At 44.8% G+C, this 19,198-nt stretch overlaps 1 protein-coding gene across 4 annotated transcripts in view; it reads right to left on the bottom strand.

The window, feature by feature from the left end:
* Positions 1-5,859: 5,859 nt before the first annotated feature.
* dpp6a (dipeptidyl-peptidase 6a) overlaps positions 5,860-19,198 on the bottom strand; it is a 106,661-nt gene continuing 93,322 nt past the window's right edge. For 3 of the 4 annotated variants that reach the window (XM_053684253.1, XM_053684251.1, XM_053684254.1), the window contains 16 exons: positions 18,090-18,213; positions 17,863-17,901; positions 17,479-17,586; positions 17,075-17,166; positions 16,907-16,954; positions 15,494-15,612; positions 15,231-15,278; positions 12,671-12,769; positions 12,476-12,545; positions 11,655-11,828; positions 11,321-11,375; positions 10,578-10,677; positions 10,379-10,437; positions 10,179-10,251; positions 7,362-7,435; positions 5,860-6,542 (listed from right to left, as the gene is read on the bottom strand). In XM_053684253.1, the coding sequence (XP_053540228.1) occupies positions 6,393-6,542; positions 7,362-7,435; positions 10,179-10,251; positions 10,379-10,437; positions 10,578-10,677; positions 11,321-11,375; positions 11,655-11,828; positions 12,476-12,545; positions 12,671-12,769; positions 15,231-15,278; positions 15,494-15,612; positions 16,907-16,954; positions 17,075-17,166; positions 17,479-17,586; positions 17,863-17,901; positions 18,090-18,213 (1,432 nt within the window). In that variant the 3' untranslated portion in view covers positions 5,860-6,392. Of the gene's footprint in view, positions 6,543-7,361; positions 7,436-10,178; positions 10,252-10,378; positions 10,438-10,577; positions 11,156-11,320; positions 11,376-11,654; positions 11,829-12,475; positions 12,546-12,670; positions 12,770-15,230; positions 15,279-15,493; positions 15,613-16,906; positions 16,955-17,074; positions 17,167-17,478; positions 17,587-17,862; positions 17,902-18,089; positions 18,214-19,198 lie in introns of those variants that run through there. The other variant, XM_053684255.1, reaches the window with a different exon arrangement.

Raw genomic sequence — 19,198 nt, 5'->3', positions numbered from 1 at the left:
GTTAGATATTTCTGTAGTGCCACGGAGTTTGATTTATTGGACCCGAGAGAGAACAAAAATATATTCCATTTACATTTATTCACTTAGCAGACGCTTTTATCCAAAGCCACTTACTGTACAAATGAGGAAATGTAAGCAAAGCGATATATCAAGCGGAGAACATTACAAGTAGTGCAACCGTACGATATTTTTAATGGAGTTCTAGAGAAGCACAATGCACAGAGAAGATTATTAAAGCAGTAGATAAAACTCTCTCCATCACGTTCATGTAATGATAAATGTAATGACTGAAGAAGCGCTTCACACTGCCATGGGCTTTTACGCTGTCTCTTTCTACTCGGCTGAAGTTATCTGTTTTTAAGCTCTTCTCTTTTTTATTGAATACACCTGCACACTTAAGCTCTTGGCCTTGAGGTTTAACAATCTTTGATTTTGAAAGTAATGGATATTCTTCATGTTGTATCACTGAGGAATGTTTCTGGCTCTTACAAAAAAACCCAGATTTGTTTGAACTGCGTGATTACTTTATCCACGTTCTCTTCTTACTACATTTCAATCTTGAGCTGCAACTGCAGAAGACCACATCGGGTTCCGCTCCTGTCAACCAAGAACGAGAAGCAGAGGTTATAATGAGCTCACCCAAACTGGAGAGTTGGTCGGCGGTGGCGGCATCCATCCGTCTTCAGGAGACGATGGTGTAGCTTCCGGTCTAGGGGGTCCTGCACCTTCGCGAATGGCTGAAGAGTCCGAGCATAGAGTGACAGCCTCTAGCGCAGTTGCTGCAGGTGAACGTTGTTGTTTGTTGATTCTGCTGTTGTTTCACCTTCCTCCTGGCTCTCTTTGCATCGAGGTTTGTATTTCTCACTTCCTTGGCTTTCTGTCTGACAGCAAGGCGCGGTTGATGTTGGCCGTTTTAATGTCTTTCTTCATACATCTTTGTAATGTCGACATGGCCATACAGAACGTTCTTTCCTCTTACACTGACACAAACATGTTATTGTCTTCAGGAATGTCTGCATGTCTGCTAAGAACTTGAAACCCCCAAACTGGCTCAAACCTCCTAGAACTCCCTTTTTGAGCCTCGCAGATGTCCAGCTTTCCTTATCTTTAAACTTATATAGGGTATGTGAGAGAGGAGTGCTTCAGAGCACTCTCGTGTTCTATCATGCTTTCTTCTATCCTGTATTCATCCTTCTGTAATAAACCTTTTTCACCGGAGAGGACGAGTCGACTGGTGTGTCTAAATTTCTACCACACGGGTCCTTGGGAAAGAGGCCTGGGTTCATTCTCTTGATGTGGCCGAGCCAGTAAAGGCGCCCCTCACTGAGAATGGAGAACATGGTGTATGTGTTAGCGCTTGTCATGCCACTGGATGTGCAGAATTCGCCTCAGACATCTCAGGTGGAAGTTGTTGAGTTTCCTCTCGTGGCTCACATAGGTGGTCCATGCCTCTCTGCTGTAGAGGAGTGTGCTGAGCAGGCAGGCCTGTTATATGTGACGCTTGGCCTTCTCGGTGAGGTTGGAGTTGTTCCAGACCCTCTGGTTCAGTCTGGCCATGACTGCTGCTGCCTTGGCAATCCTGCTATTCACCTCATAATCAGTGGAGAGCAAGCTGGAAATGGTGGTGTGAATTTCTTCGTAACTTCCAAACTGTATCTGTCGATGGTGATGGTGGGAGGGGATTTGTCTTCTTCAGACTAATGGTCGGTCCAAACTCCTTGCAGGCTTGGGAGAGGTGACGTACTTCTTCCTGTTTTGTTAATTCAGTCGCAGCATCTCCCAGTTCTGTCGCTCCTGATGCTACATCTTCCTGCTCTGTCGCTCCTGATGCATCTTCTTCCTGCTCCGTCGCTCCTAATGCTACATCTTCCTGCTCCGTCGCTCCTAATGCTACATCTTCCTGCTCCGTCGCTCCTGATGCATCTTCTTCCTGCTCCGTCGCTCCTAATGCTACATCTTCCTGCTCCGTCGCTCCTGATGCTACATCTTCCTGCTCCGTCGCTCCTGATGCTACATCTTCCTGCTCCGTCGCTCCTGATGCATCTTCTTCCTGCTCCGTCGCTCCTGATGCTACATCTTCCTGCTCCGTCGCTCCTGATGCTACATCTTCCTGCTCCGTCGCTCCTGATGCTACATCTTCCTGCTCCGTCGCTCCTGATGCTACATCTTCCTGCTCCGTCGCTCCTGATGCTACATCTTCCTGCTCCGTCGCTCCTGATGCTACATCTTCCTGCTCCGTCGCTCCTGATGCTACATCTTCCTGCTCCGTCGCTCCTGATGCTACATCTTCCTGCTCTGTCGCTCCTGATGCTACATCTTCCTGCTCTGTCGCTCCTGATGCTACATCTTCCTGCTCCGTCGCTCCTGATGCTACATCTTCCTGCTCTGTCGCTCCTGATGCTACATCTTCCTGCTCTGTCGCTCTGGATGCATCTTCTTCCTGCTCCGTCACTCCTGATGCTACATCTTCCTGCTCCTGATGCTACATCTTCCTGCTCTGTCGCTCCGGATGCTACTTCTTTCTGCTCCGTCGCTCCTGATGCTACTTCTTCCTGCTCCGTCGCTCCAGATGCAACTTCTTTCTGCTCCGTCGCTCCTGATGCTACTTCTTCCTGCTCCGTTGCTCCTCATGCAACTTCTTCCTGTTCTTCAGTGTCTGGCTTTGTCAGCCAGTTTTTAAGCACTGATGGCAGAAAATTTTAGAACATAGCCATCATGTTTTAGTCAGTCGTTCTCTAGCGAGAGGATAGTAACTGGAAAAAGACCTGGTGATTTTTCCCTCCTAATCTTTATTTGTCGTGTTTGGGTGAGTCTGTGCCCGTGATAGCCTCAGATTCCTGTTCTTGGCTGACAGGAGTTGAACCCAATGTGGTCTTCTGCTGTTGTAGCTCATCCACCTGAAGGTTCGATATGATGTGCATGCTGAGATGCTTTTCTGCTCACCATGGCTGTAAAGAGTGATTTTCTGAGTTCTATGTCCTTCCTGGCAGCTTGAAGCAATCTGAGGTGGAGACCTGTAAATTGTTGAACTATGTTGATAACAACAGAACATGCGACCATAGTTGGCTAACAATGCGTTTGGGAAATGCACCACTGGTCATTTTTCCTCCGACCTCTTTCATCAACAAGGCATTTCCAACCACAGAACTGTCACTCAGTGTTTTCTGTTTTTCGCACCATTCCGTATAAACTCTAGAGACAACTGTGTGCTTTCAACTCTTATTCTTATCCTAGCGAATTTGCACGAATTATGGGAGTAACCTCCGTAAACAAGACGTAAACAAACAGTATCGCTAGTCATCCATTCGCAGCAAGACGTGGAAGTGGCCATGGATCATTTACAGTAGCATGTTTAGATACTTTGTTGATTCAGTTGCTTGTGACAGTAAGGCAATGAGCAAAAGATCCGAGGCTTACCAGTACCTTCACAGTAATAAAGCCGATCATGTGTTACTGAAGGATGCAGGAAATGGTCTAGTGTACTTAAAAGCTGACGTAGAGCCAAGTCAAAGCCTGAACATGTCACACCATAATGCCACACCATAATGCTTGGGTTTTAGTGTCAACGTCAGGTGTCATACCGACATCGGGGTGGTCATGTGTAGCAGGTCCACACGCAGCTGCTTATTATTATTATTATTATTACTAGAATTAGTATTAGGCTAGTAGTAGTAGCAGCATTATTTGAGCTCTACTAGTGTTTTATAGATACAGCCCTAGGGAGGTCAATTAATAACCTCCTTGTCATGTGCACCACTCTGCCACTACATTCTAGACTGAGTCTCATCACTAGTTTTCATCTAGGAAATAAAATGAACCAGCTGCATAGCGGGTTCGGACTTTACACGTACGTGTTGGAGCTCATGATGACCTGTGAGTTAGGTTGAGCTGTAAGCACACCGAGACCCTTAATTCAGGTCACAGCCCACTCAATTCTTGTCACTTGACTCACGATTAATGACTTTCCGGAGCATCGGTACATATTGTTTTCATTCCCGACAGAGCCTCTTAATGAATTATCTGATAGCCGTTATCCTGCACTGACCGACATGGCGTGTCCGAACGTTCTGCTCGTCGACACTTAAACTGTCAGATCTAATCAAAATGGTAGCACCGTTACTCTCGCAGATCCTTATTACGCTGCAGTCATACATGCTTTGATTATTTTTTTTTCCCACCTGAGTGCTTCAGAGTGTAATATTTCTGCTCAGAGGTTTTTTTCCTCTGACTTTTTGCTGAACATGGCCAGTTTCCCTGCCATTTTCTTAATTTACTCTGATGATGTGCTTCATGCATCGCTAGTCTCTGTAATTAGAGGTTAATTCCACACAGCCTGATTTCTTTTAAACCCATAGGTCTGGAGGCAACTAACAACAACCTACAGCCCCCCCCCCCCCCACCTCTTTCTCTCTCTCTCTCTCTCTCTATCTCTATCTCTCAGCTTGAATGCGACTTTGGAACCTTTTCCTGTCAGGTTTCGTTCATTAATAAACGTTAAATAATAAACGAGTTGTATGTCTTTGAGTTTTGACCCAGACCTGTGAATATCTCATGCGTGTGGAACACATTGTTCTATAAATACTGTATAATACGATTTCTATTTCTCCAAGAGGCTGTTTCAATCACACACCTGTTTTGAACTCATAAACCTGAGGTATTGCACAATTGTTAAAGGGGTAAAGGAATGTCTCCCATTCTCACACACACACACACACACACACACACACACACACACACACACACACACACTTTCTTTACCGTTTTAGCTAAAGCTGCTCTGTCCTGTCCCATAACCCAATGGTGTCTTTACCTGCCCTCACATTATCCTGTTTATAATGGCGATGGGAATTTGATGTGTTCCCCATAGGTGAAAAGTTAAAGGAAAGTGTTGCTGTAGTAGATGTCATAAACCTGTCTCTGTCTGGAGGGTAATGGGGGTATCCTGGGTGCTCCGTAGATAGTAATAATGACACAAAAGGCTCCAGTGGTTCGAAACGAATAAATATGCGTCATAAACTCGACCCGACCCTGTCCCCTCACGAGCAAACGCTAAAAAATCCAACGCAGGTTTAAAGAACTTCCGGGTTCTCCTTCAAAACTGTAAGAGAAAAGAAAAAAAAAAAAAAACGTTTGAAATCATCAAGTCGTAGCTTACGGCAGTGTTGTACACGATCCGACACGTTTCTACAGTGACAGCTTATTCACAGGGACGTCTAGCACAGACGCGGCACAAAAACAGCTTAGTAACCGTGCGTCGTCGTCGAGACGATGAAGTTACGGAAGGAGTCTCCAGTGTCAGGGCTGTCAGTAACAGTTAGAGCTGAAGCTGTAACTTTTCTTGGTAACACGACGAGCTTTTGTTTTTGTCTTATTAACTTTGAGAGGGAAATAAGAGAGGCTGTTTATAGCTGCTGTAACATAAGCGATTACAGGAAGTGGGATCTGGTTAACAGAACTGCCACGCGATTGGTTGATTGGATAATCAGTAATATTTAATAAACATGGGTACAAGTGTTCCTAATAAAACGGATAATAGGTTTTATATTAAATAACACGATTTTATATGAAACATTTGATATTAGACTAGTAAATATTTGGTAAAACTGATAGTGGTGGTGAATTTTATGTGTGTGTGTATATATATATATATATATATATATATATATATATATATATATATATATATATACACACACTTGTTTTGGATTTTAAAAGAAGAGATTCTGTCTTTTGTATGGAGTTTGGGTTTTTCCTCCTCCTGTTCTTGTGATGAAAATGAATCTTGACATGATTAAAAATCTTTCACGGCTTCATAAGCGACGCAAGGTTTCCCAAAAACTCAGACAGAAAATCATACGCTGAAAAAGAAAACAGTTTTTTTTTTTTTATATCGATATTTCATTTCATTTGTTACTTTACATCGGAGCAACAGATACTAGCACAATAAGACATAAGAACTTTCTGAGGTACAACCATGACCAGGAACCAACCTCCATCCACCATGTCTTTAAAACAAATAAAATAATAAAACAGTCCCAGAGCAGTTGGATGAACAGAGTGTTCTCATTCGGTCGACACACCGAGTGCCGGAAATCCCATCCTGCTTTTAGTCTGAACACTGTTTCAGAGGGTTTGATTATATTCCTTGCTGCCAGCAGTCAGTTCACCAGAGTAACCCGCCAATCAAAGTGATGGACGGAACGTCCTTTTCGACCTCGGCCGTTTTCAGACAGCGAAGCCGCTGCCGGTCCGAACATAAGAGAAAGACAGGAGCAGCGGTTTGAGAGGAAAACTTCCACAGAGGGAAATTCTCTGTACAGCGAGATAAATGAGGATGGTGTCCTTGGAGTTATAAACAAAGTCTGAGTTCTTTAAGCGGACGGCGGAGGACGTTAACCCTGGACTTCGTTCTTTTCCTCTGGATCGTCTTCAATCACGTCGTCTGATCGCCTGAAACACTCTTCGAAAAAGTGGACCAGGGACTGACTGAAGTGTCGCCTCACCGCCTCGCTGTGCAGGAAGTGACCTCCATCTGGATAAATCTGCAAAGAGAGAAACATCATTAAGACCCTGTGTGGAGGCTGAACATCAGTTCGGATCGGTCTCTAAGTTTTCTATAACGGCAGCGGCGCTGACGGTGGCGCAGGTTTTCACATACGTTATCGTTTCCATAGTAACAGCTCATTGACCCGTGGGATTGTACAGCAGACGCTCGGCGTGAATTGATTAAAAGAATGTCGGTACGGTGAAGTTTTCTCTAAGGACAAATGTGTTTATTTAACATTTATGGAAGGAGTCTCCAGTGTCGGTGCTTTGTAAAGCCGGGACGTTCCGTTATCTGACACACGTTTTCCGATCGGTGTGTCATACAGTAATTAAGGACGGATAACGAGCCGTATCGAGTGAAACAGGTTTGACAGTGCGAAAGGTACGAATCCAACCCGTGTTCAGAAAGAGTCATGCATCAGTGTGGTCTTGATGAAATCTTCCATCCTTCTCATTAACACGCTAATAGCTGAGAGGAGAAGAAGACCTTAAACTTCCCAGAGAACATCTGACCCTAAATTAGCCTCAGAGTCGTTTAAGATTGAATAATGAATTAAAAGAGGGGTGTGTAATGAAGCAGAGAGCAGCGAGAGATTCTCCTGGTGTTCGGGGTTAATTGGATTAGCGAGTGTGCGCGTCTGTTTAATCTGTTAAAGTGCAACACAGGCTTCAGGAGTCACTAATCTTCCTCCTGACAGAGGCAGAGGATTCTCTTACACACATTTACACAGCTCATTTCTCACATTGGGAACTTTCTTCAGTGTGTGTGTGTGTGTGTGTGTGTGTGTGTGTGTGTGTGTGTGTGAACCTTTTACCTGGAGACTGTAATTTGCCTTCCCACTGATTAACCCTGAAATGAATTTGGCCGTGTGCTGAAAATGAACTTTTTCTGTAAAAAGTGAGAGAGAGAGAGAGAGAGAGAGAGAGAGAGAGAGAGAGAGAGAGAGGGAGGGAGAGAGAGAGGGAGGGAGGGAGAGAGAGAGAAAGCAAGAGGGAGGGAGAGAGAGGGAGAAAGCAAGAGGGAGGGAGAGAGAGAGAGCAAGAGGGAGGGGGGGAGAGAGAGCAAGAGGGACGGGGAGAGAGAAAGCAAGAGGGAGGGGGGGAGAGAGAGAAAGCAAGAGGGAGGGGGAGAGAGAGAGCAAGAGGGAGGGGGAGAGAGAGAGAGAGAGCAAGAGGGAGGGGGAGAGAGAGAGAGAGCAAGAGGGAGGGGGAGAGAGAGAGAGAGCAAGAGGGAGGGGGAGAGAGAAAGCAAGAGGGAGGGGGAGAGAGATAGCAAGAGGGAGGGGGAGAGAGAGAGAGCAAGAGGGAGGGGGAGAGAGAGAAAGCAAGAGGGAGGGGGAGAGAGAGAGAGCAAGAGGGAGGGGGAGAGAGAGAGAGCAAGAGGGAGGGGGAGAGAGATAGCAAGAGGGAGGGGGGAGAGAGAGAGCAAGAGGGAGGGAGGGAGAGAGAGAGAGAGAGAGCAAGAGGGAGGGGGAGAGAGAGAGAGCAAGAGGGAGGGAGGGAGAGAGAGCAAGAGGGAGGGAGGGAGAGAGAGCAAGAGGGAGGGAGGGAGAGAGAGCAAGAGGGAGGGGGGAGAGAGAGAGCAAGAGGGAGGGAGAGAGAGAGAGAGAGAGAGCAAGAGGGAGGGAGGGAGAGAGAGCAAGAGGGAGGGGGAGAGAGAGAGAGCAAGAGGGAGGGAGGGAGAGAGAGCAAGAGGGAGGGAGGGAGAGAGAGCAAGAGGGAGGGGGAGAGAGAGACAGAGCAAGAGAGAGAAGGAAAGAGAGAGAGAGAGAGAGAGAGAGAGAGAGAGAGAGAGAGAGAGAGAGAGAGAGCACGAGAGAACAAGGGAGGGGGAGAGAGAGAGAGAACAGTTTTTATGGAAAGACACTCCAGGTGAACATAATAATAATAATAATAATAATAATACTAATAATAATAATAATAATAATAATAATAATAATAATAATAGGATTGTACGGTCAGTCTTTGCCAGTTGATTGATTGCTGATATTCTTAGAGATATCTTTTGTAGTGTATTTATTTTTCCAAAGAAATTGCCATTATGCAAATGAGGCTTTGTCTAATGAAATCTGCATAATTTTGGAGACTGAATAAAACCAAAAATCTAGCCTTTTGACGTTATTAGAAATGTCCCTGTGAAGACACTCGCAAGAGAAAGACTTTTACCAAAAATAAAAAATGTCATTTCTTTACTGTTTATTTAATCAAGACTATACCACACACAAACATTTTCCTATTGAGTTTTGGTATATTATATATATATATATATATACAGTGAGGGAAAAAAGTATTTGATCCCCTGCTGATTTTGTCCGTTTGCCCACTGACAAAGAAATGATCAGTCTATAATTTTAATGGTAGATTTATTTGAACAGTGAGAGACAGAATAACAACAAGAAAATCCAGAAAAACGCACGTCAAAAATGTTATAAATTGATTGGCATTTTAATGAGTGAAATAAGTATTTGACCCCTCTGCAAAACATGACTTAGTACTTGGTGGCAAAAGCCTTGTTGGCAATCACAGAGGTCAGACGTTTCTTGTAGTTGGCCACCAGGTTTGCACACATCTCAGTAAAACGTGTCGTCCGTAACGTGATCCAAGTTCCGCGATATGAAAGTAATGCGATCGGATCGCTTTTGGACGACTTCGAGGCCACATAAAGTCCAGAGAAAAGCAAGATGATCGAAAAATACGTTTATTTAGAGCTTTAAAACATGTTCAGTGATTTGGACTTGTTTTAATAGAATAAATAAATAAATTTGTTGCTCAGCACGTTCGCCTCACACCTCAAGGGTCGGGGGTTCGATTACACCGCGGCCCTGTGTGTGTGTGCGGGGTTTGTATGTTCTCCCCGTGCTGCGGGGGTTTCCTCCGGGTACTCCGGTTTCCTCCCCCAGTCCAAACACATGCATGGTAGGCTGAGTGACGTGTCTAAAGTGTCCGTAGTGTATGAATGGGTGTGTGAGTGTGTGTGTGATTGTGCCCTGTGATGGATTGGAACCCTGTCCAGGGTGTACCCCTTGTGCCCCATGCTCCCTGGGATAGACTCCAGGTTCCCCGTGACCCTGAAGAGGATGAGCGCTATAGAAGATGGATGGATGGAAATTTGTTGCTCATGTGAGTCACGACTGGCGAGAGAGATCCAGATCTATAATCATGCAGCTGTCTAGATTGTTGTTACGTCAAAAGATTCATTTCTTTGGTTTTAAATGAAGAAAAAAAAAAAAAGTAATCCTGATAAAATTCCCATTTTTAAAAAGTTTTTTTTGCAATCTCATGACTTTGATTTTTGACGTTACTCCCCGAGCCTGCTTATGAAAGAACACAATATTGCATGGTATCGTGATACTTCAGCCGGTATTTAATCGTAAGATATGTTTATGGTATCGTGACAACCCTGATTTATTACTTTAAGACCTGCTATACCGTAGACGCGAGCCGTCGTTCCTCCCTGTAGTGCCTCGCCTTAATTAACCGGCAGCAGGAGAAGCAGGAGGTTGAGTGTACTTAATCAAGGGTCAAAACGTGTGAAGGCTAAAAATACGATCGGGATATTTCCCTCTGTAGGCAGACGTTGAAATGTTTTCCGCAGCGGATAAGAAATGGAAAAGAGCGAGGGAGGAACGTACCGTCTGCAGTCGGGTGGACGATCAAAAACTTCTTATCGGCGAACTGAGACGCTCGGTGTGTGAAATTCAACAGCTGTGGACGGAGTAATAAATAAATAAATAAATAAACAAACAAATAAATAAATAAATACATCCACGTTTCGTAAATAGACACGGTGCAGAGTACAATAGAATGTATTATATCCGAAATGGAAATGTACCTCGTACGCTCGATGTTCAGGATACGGAAGGCCAAAATGTCGCTCAGAAAAAAACGATGCTGAAAAGCAGATAAGAACGAGACACGTTCTGAATTTGTTACTAATTCATGGGAAGGTAATTTCCTGAGCAGAAGTATACACTGCCTCTCTCTCTCTCTCTCTCTCTCTCACACACACACACACACACACTATAGAGTACCGTAGAGTCTGAAGTCGGTGATGGGTGAGAATACAGCTCCACATTTCAGCACGGAGGCCTCAGAGCTGAGCAGGAGGCTGGTGATGTGTCCTCCATACACCTGTAACACACACATCACATCATCACGCCAACCGTCACTCATCACAGTGCATGCTGGGAAACAGCTCTGGAGTTCGGTCATTTCACACGGTGAACACACCGACACAGCTAATAAAGCTCTCGGTGATGAGGTCAGCGAGTGTTAAAGACGGAGTACTGGAGTTCGCACGTCTAATACAATACGACTTCGATTCGGGATTGAATCGAAGGCAGCGGCGTCTTTCAGCAGGATAACGCGCGCTGCCACAAGGTGTCGACTCGGCCTCCGAATTCCCCAGATCTCGATCCGACCGCGCGTCTGTGGGACGTTCTGGACAAACGAGTCCGATCCACGGAGGCCCGACCTCACAACGTACAGGACTTAAAGGATCTGCTGCTAACGATCTTGGTGCCAGATCCCACAGCGCACCTTCAGAGGTCTCGTGGAGTCCGTGCCTCGACGGGTCAGAGCTGTTTTGGAGGCACACGGAGAGGAGGATCTACACGATATTAAGGAGGTGGTTTTAATCTTATGGCTAATTGGTGTATACTCGAGTATAATTGATACTAATACATTTTCAGATCGTTGGTTTATTTCAGTTGTTGCTTTTTAAAAATGGCTGCATCGGTCCGAATCTTCTAATCGTAACCCCGTCAGCGTTTACCTGTCCAAAAGCGCCCATCCTGGTTTTGTCGATGTACGGCTCTTTCGCTAAAATGCTACAAAACACAAAGAGAATGTGTGTTAGTTTGTGTCGGGCTCAAAATTTCACTATATCAACACACACACACACACACACACACACTGTAATTTCGACTGTCCATTACTCAATATTTAGAAAAGTCCCCAACAAGCTGAATGCGCGAGTGTGAATGCGTGAGAACCTTCCAGAAACTTCACTACTGAGGTTTGTTTGAAAGTGTGTGTGACGCGCGCGTGTAGCATTCCTGCATGCCGATTTCCTGGAGACAAAGGAACGCGGCCTGTCCAATTTGTACCTGAGAGCGTTCAGCTGGTCCTCCTTGTCAAGCGTGTGGATGAACTCGGAGCCCCGAGAGCCGCTGCCACGCCCGTCGCAGCGTACAGCGATCACGCCCAAAGTGCTGACCAACACCGTTGCCCAGTCCACCTGGAATTTCTCCGTCACGGCCTGTCCTCCCGGAGTCCCATCCCTGAGACGGAGAGAGCGACAGGAAGTAACACAGGGGTCATTACCCAAACAATCGAGAGTTAAACTGTTGTCGTTTCCTTCTCACTTTAATACGTATCGAATGTGTGAACGTGAAGTCCGTCGAGTTTTCTATGCTGAATCCTGGATTCTGATTGGTCAGAAGGTGTCGATTAATTCTCTATAGCAGCAGCTCTGACAGCAGCGCAGGTTTATATTAACGCCCTTGTTCTGATACGTTAACGTTTCCATAGTAACGGCCGGTTCACAGGGACGTGTCCGGCGGACGCTCCGCATGAACGTTTTTTTCTGTATGGAAACGTGTATCTAACAGTTATATAACGTAGTTATATTAGTATTATATATTATATAGCATATTCTATATTAGTTATAGCAGTATTAACAAGAACTAACTGGCTTTGTGGACTTTTCACAACGTTGGATGTAACTATAAACTGATCAAAATATACAGTACGTGTCTTTCTTTCAGAAATAAAACGATTGAATTGTTGATGAACAGATATAAAGTAGTACAGGGGAATAAAACGCTCGGGGAAATGCCGTTATAATAAATGGAATGAATCAACCCCAGTGCTGTAGCAGTTGATCGTTCGACTGTGACAGCGTGATGGTAGTGGTGTTGAGACTCACACGAGCAGCAGTAGAGGGTAATGTGCCGTGTTTACGAAGGGGGCAGGTTTCAGGATCTGCAGCGACAGAGCTGGAGACAACACACACACACACACACACACACACACACACACACACGTGTCAGATAATTCCTCGCCATGTATCCAACGTTGTATGTGTAACTTGTGCGATTTAAACAGTGCATGATGGACATACTGTAATCCTCCACGTCTATCTTTCTGTACTCGACCCGGGGCATCTGCACCGAGGCTACGGTCTTCCGGAGGTTCAGGTTCAGCTCGATGTCCAACAGCTCTGGAAGAACGCAAACACAAATAACTCTCTCTCTCTCTCTCTCTCTCTCTCGCTCAAACACCTCCCCCCAAAAAAAAAAAAAAAAAAAACGGCATCTGCTGAGCCGTTCACACTACAACGCGTGGTGTTGGAAATGGCGCTTTGAAAAGGCGATGTGGAGGCAGGACGGTGAGTGAGATAAGTGTGAGACGCTGTGAGAATATCGACGAGCTGCTTCTGGTGTGAAAATAGAGAAACTTTAATCTAATCAGTGAGGTGTTTCATTCTGGAGAGCTGCACAACAACAACAACAACAACAACAACTGAAGCTGCACAGTGTGAAAGATTAAAAGAAGTTTAAAAGGTATACACATGATCTCTCTCTCTCACACACACACACACACACACACACTGAGCTTCTGAGACTGTATGTGCTACTCTTCAGAGTGTATGTGTGTGTGTGTGTGTGTGAATCCGCACGGAAATCTGAGTCCGAATTTCACACGGCGCGTGTAATGACTATCTGAATCGACCTCGTAACTCAGACGGACCCTTACGAGGAAATGGAAGTGTTATTGCAGGGATTTTCCTGTTTAAAACTTTTTATTGAGGAATCAAGCCATCCGACAGTCGCTCGTACGCAGCTCGAACCATTCCAGATTATTAAGCGATGCAAAAAGAGACATATGTGATGTTAAAGTAGCACTAACGTAGACGTCATGAAATAAAACAGAAATCTATAACAAAGTTTGTACTAATATAAACTGGGTGGCTAAAACTTTCGCACAGTACTGTATATATAGAAAATTCACAATCTTTCAAGCACCACTGTACGTATGTTTTCTAGCGCATTAACCCATCATCACTTATCTCCTCGCCCAGGTCTGGCTCCCACTGTATTTTTAGATCCTCCATGGAAGGTGAAGTCTCGAGTGAGTTAGACAGTAGGGATATCATGTGACTGACCCCGCATCCGATCCCCAAGACTTCATCAAACCTAGCAGGATTAGTATCCTGGCCGAACGTTTCCGCACATAATCCCTAATTTGCAGATATCTGAAAATATCGTTCCTATGTTCAGGCCTCCAGTAGGTCAGATACCCAAAGTGCATCGCAGAAGGAGTAAATGATGTTCTCCTTCCAACTGGTAAGAGGAAAGATAAGGACTTAATCTCAAATTTTGATTTGATCTGTTTCCAAATGCGACTAGAACTGCGAATTATACAATTCTGGGTATAATCCGGCTTATCTATCTCCGTAGGTGATAAAATCCCTGCACCGATATCATTCGGGCTAGACTCTTCTCTATGCGTAAACTTCTGGTCTAGCCACATTAAGATGGTGTGGAGGGCACAAGCATGGTATAACAGAGAGATACAGCTGCTTCGGGTTTACAAAGGAGGGCTTTAGTTATTCTGTGGGCCTTAGAGTCCAACAAAAAAGGATTGATAACTGAGTCAAGCTGGATGTTTTTGAAAAAGAACGAGAATTTGAGGAAGAAAGATCATTTCCATCGCGTTAACCCGAATTCCTCCAAAGCGGAATGTTATTTTGCAGTTTGGCCACTAGAGGGAGAAAGTTGGCTTTGTATGATGACGGGAAATATTTTGTAACGTCTATTCCTGAATAATTAGAGTCATTTTGAAAGAGACGTTTCGTAGGACTGAGCTGTAGAATCAGTAATTCACTCTCAGACCAATTGATCCTGTACCCTGAGTGTTCTGTACCCTGAGTGTTCTGTACCCTTAGTGCCCTGTACCCTGAGTGTCCTGTACCCTGAGTGTCCTGGACCCTGAGTGTTCTGTATCCTGAGTGTCCTGTACCCTTAGTGCCCTGTACCCTGAGTGTTCTGTACCCTGAGTGTTCTGTACCCTTAGTGCCCTGTACCCTGAGTGCCCTGTACCCTGAGTGTCCTGTACCCTGAGTGTCCTGGACCCTGAGTGTCCTGGACCCTGAGTGTTCTGTATCCTGAGTGTCCTGTACCCTTAGTGCCCTGTACCCTGAGTGTTCTGTACCCTGAGTGTTCTGTATCCTGAGTGTCCTGTACCCTGAGTGTCCTGTACCCTGAGTGTCCTGTACCCTGAGTGTCCTGTACCCTGAGTGTTCTGTATCCTGAGTGTCCTGTACCCTTAGTGCCCTGTACCCTGAGTGTTCTGTACCCTGAGTGTCCTTTACTCTGAGTGTCCTGTACCCTGGGTGTCCTGTACCCTGAGTGTCCTTTACTCTGAGTGTCCTGTACCCTGAGTGTCCTGTACCCTGGGTGTCCTGTACCCTGTACCCATGTGCCAGAATGAGAGAGAGTTTCTAAAATGGCTGAGATAATAAACTTGTATAATAGGAGCTCGTCAGCATTTATTGCAGGTATTTCATGTAGAAGCTGGTGTCTGCACTCTCTCTCTCTCTGTGTGTGTGAGTGTGTGTGTGTGTGTGTGTGTGTGTGTGTGTGTGTGTGTGTGTGTGTGTGTGTGAGTGTGAGACTCACTTTGTCTGTCCTTGGTTCTGTAGACAGACACAAACGGGACACCAGGTCCTGAAACACAACACCACTAAACATCATTATTATTATTATTATTATTATTATTATTATTATTATTATTATTATATGTCTTTCTGCTCTGTAACTAATCACACCCACTTCCATTCTGAAGCACTTCTCCATATGGAAGACACAGAATGCAAGAATGAAAGAAAAGGCAGAGAGACAGTGTACGAGTTTGTGTGTGTGTGTGTGTGTGTGTGTTGGACCTTTACAGTGGAGCAGGAAGAAGGCCGTGTCGTGGCTGAAGGTGCTGCTCACAAATCCACAAACGTCTGTAACACCACAGGAGAGACAGAGCCGAGTGAAGGGACGGACCGTCTCAGCACTGGAACACACATCACAGGTTATTAACTAATGCACTCGTTCTAATACGATATCGTTTCTATAGCAACAGCTCGTGTGCTTCCCGACATCTTACGGACATCTCTACGGTTTCTCGCTACGCCGTCTTTCTTTTTTCAGTCCCTCCCAGGATTTCGTGAGCGCAGAAATATTCGCAGGAGCTTGCAACTTTTAAAAAATTACCGCCGATTCGGGCCGCGTCGTGTGACGCCATCTCGACATCGCGCATTCGGCGAAAGCCCTCTTCAATCCACGTGCGTCGAACACGAGTACAGCTAAAAGGTCTCGTTTACCGACAGACATCACTGCGTCAGACCGCGAAGAACCATTCACCATTCTCACCGCCAGTCGCATCGCGAATTTTGAAAAAAGCCGACGCACATTCACGCCGCAACACCTCACAGATAACCTCGGCGAAATCCCGTGCGGACCGATTACTGTCTTATCGACGTCCGGACCGTTTACAGCTGCTATAATGTACTCGAGAACGGGAGCTAACTTGCTTCACGGACCTTCCGCGACATTAAACGCGACAATGAATGGATCAAAGGTCTGACATTAATGTTGTTCTTTAACAAATCAGAAATCATAATCGTTGACAGATTGCCCTGGTCTAAGAGGAATAGAACATGCTGTTGAATATAAACGCCACTTCATCACACCACTCATCACTGATTATTTTCCTCTCACCGCACAGCTTATTGTGTATTATTCCTTACAAATATTTATATCGCCCCTTTTATCGATATAAATACATGATTATGCCTAGATCTATAATAACAGTAACCGGATGATATTTCTATGTATTTGTTACATTTTCATGGACTTTTACGTGAATTTTTTTTTTGGGAGAAATAAAGAAGATCATTTGAATTATAACTGAATGATGCGTTATTAAAAGTGTAGAATAAACAGGAGTGCAGATACACACGCTGCTTTACACAGGTACTGCTGAAGAGGAGAGTTAAAGTCCTTTCAGCTGTGCAGTTTTTATATGTACACACCTCACATACACGTCTCACACACACACGTTACACACGTCTCACGCACACTTCACACACACGCGCGTTACACACGTCTCACACATACCTCGCGCACAGAAGAGTTAAAGCAGTTTTAGCTGTACAGTTGTTTATACACACCTCACACACACACACACACACACATCTCAGACACATCTCACACACACATCTCACACACACCTCACACACACCTCACACACACATCTCACACACATCTCACACACACACACACAAAAGAGTTAAAGCGGTTTTTACCTGTACAAGTGGCGACGCTTGGGATCCTCCTCTGTGCTCACATAGTATCTGTAATACACAATAGACATCACACCATTAAACTAAAACACTGTGTGTGTGTGTGTGTGTGTGTGTGTGTGTGTGTGTGTGTGTGTGTGTGTGTGAGCATGTGCGTGTGCGTGTGTTCACATTAGCTGGGTGTTCTCGTTGTAGGCCAGAAGCTGTGTAACGTCCCAGCTGCCTGATGTGATAGACTGAAGAGTCTCTGAGGTGCTGTTGGGCTGAAAGACACACACACACACACACACACACACACACACACACACACACACACACACACACACACACACACACACCGTGATAAGTCTTCAATAATGCAATATCTCTAAGTCTGTGTATGTTTGTGTGAGGTGTGTGTATTATGTAGTGTGTGTGAGTATGAGGTGTGTTTGTGTGTGTGTGTGTGTGTGTGTGTGTGCACAGTGTGTGTGTATACCAGTGACATGGACATGGACAAGTGGAAGAATTTGCCCCGCCCCCTTACAGACAGCACAGCTGAAGATGTGTACGATGTGTGCGTATAAGGTGTGTACCTGTGGCGTTGCCATGGACACATGAAAGAATTTGCCCCGCCCCTCCTGAGGGACAGCAGAAGTGAAGAAGAGCTTCAGGCCGTCTTTAGAGAAAAGTGGAGCTTCGTTCTACAACACACACACACACACACACACACACACACACACACACACACACACAAATTCCTATTTACTTACTTGTCTCTGACCAATCAGTATCCAGAATCTAACATACAGTGTCTGTGTCATATTCATGTGCCAGATTTATGCAAATTAGCAGCCAGCGACCAATCAAATTGTCTGTGAAAGTAATACACAGCAATACAAATGTTATAATAGTGTCAAATGATTGTTTTGTTAATCTGCAAGTGTTAGTATCGCCTTTAAAGCATAAGGCTCTCTTACCTGTCTGTCCAGCCCTGTCTCACGCTCATCCTCATGTTTCTGAAACACACACACACACACACACACACACACACACATTTACAAATGTCACTAGTTTTTTGTCATCATTCATCTTAAATAGTGCCTTTAGTAAATGTAAATATCCTGTGGCATTAGAAGTCGATTTTTCCCATCATCCATTACAGAAGTATGTGTGTGTGTGTGTGTGTGTGTGTGTATGTATACACCTTGGTGCAGAATCCCGTCGTGGCCTCACACAGACTCAGTATGGAGAAGTTCTGCGCTCGGTTTAACCACTTCACCGCCAGCTTCGTGCTCGTGGCCCATTTCACCATTGTGATGTAAAACTCTCTAGAGGAAAAATACGAAGAGTGAATAATAATGCGAAAATAATTATTTTCGATTGTTTTGATATTTTGATAGATTATTTTAAAAACGCCACCGTTACTCCTCTTCAGAGGACAAAATCACCTTTACCAAAGTGTACAGTTATACAGAGAGAGAGGAAAGTCAGTAAGCATGTAAGCCTGTAAATAAGTCAGTAGGTAAGTCAGTAAATCACACAAGTTAGTAAGTTAGTATGTTAGTACTCCGAAACTATTGGAACGGCAAGGCCAGTTCAATAATTTGTGCTGTACACCAAAGACATTTGGGTTTGAGATCAAACGATGGAGATGAGGCGAGAGTTTTGGATTTCATCTTCTACTTCCTGGTACTTACATCTAGATGTGTGCATGTGTGTGCTGGCCTTTTGGGAAGGCCAAAGTGTGGAGAAAGAACGGATCTGCTCCAAAACATGATCCAAAACATACAAGCTGATCTGTGAGACATGGTGGAGGTAGTGTCACGGCTTGGGGTCGCACGGCTGCTTCTGGAACATTCTCACTAATCTTTACTGATGATGGAACTCATGATGGAAGCAGCAGAATGAATTCAGAGGTTTACAGGAACGTTTTATTTACAATTTACAGAGAAATGCATCCAAATTAATCAGGAGGAACTTCACCATGAGCACGACAACGATCCAAAACACACTGCCACCTCAACACAGGACTTCATCAGGGGGGAAAATGGAGGGTTTTAGACTGGACCAGTCAATCTCCAGACCTTAACCCAACTGATCAGCATTCCACCTCCTGAAGAGGAGACTGAAGGGAGAAACCCCACGAAACAAACAACTACTGGAAGAAGCTGCGATAGAAACATGGAAAAGCTTCACAAAAGAAGAGACCAACAGTTCGGTGTCTCTGAGTCACAGGTTTGATGCAGTTATTGCATGCAAGGGAAATGCAACTAAATATTAAGCGTTATTGACTTCCATTTACTTTAAAACTAT

Source organism: Ictalurus punctatus, chromosome 1 (assembly GCF_001660625.3).
Source record: "Ictalurus punctatus breed USDA103 chromosome 1, Coco_2.0, whole genome shotgun sequence".
Taxonomy (NCBI): Eukaryota; Metazoa; Chordata; class Actinopteri; order Siluriformes; family Ictaluridae; genus Ictalurus; species Ictalurus punctatus.
This window is presented reverse-complemented; position numbering and strand designations above follow the sequence as displayed.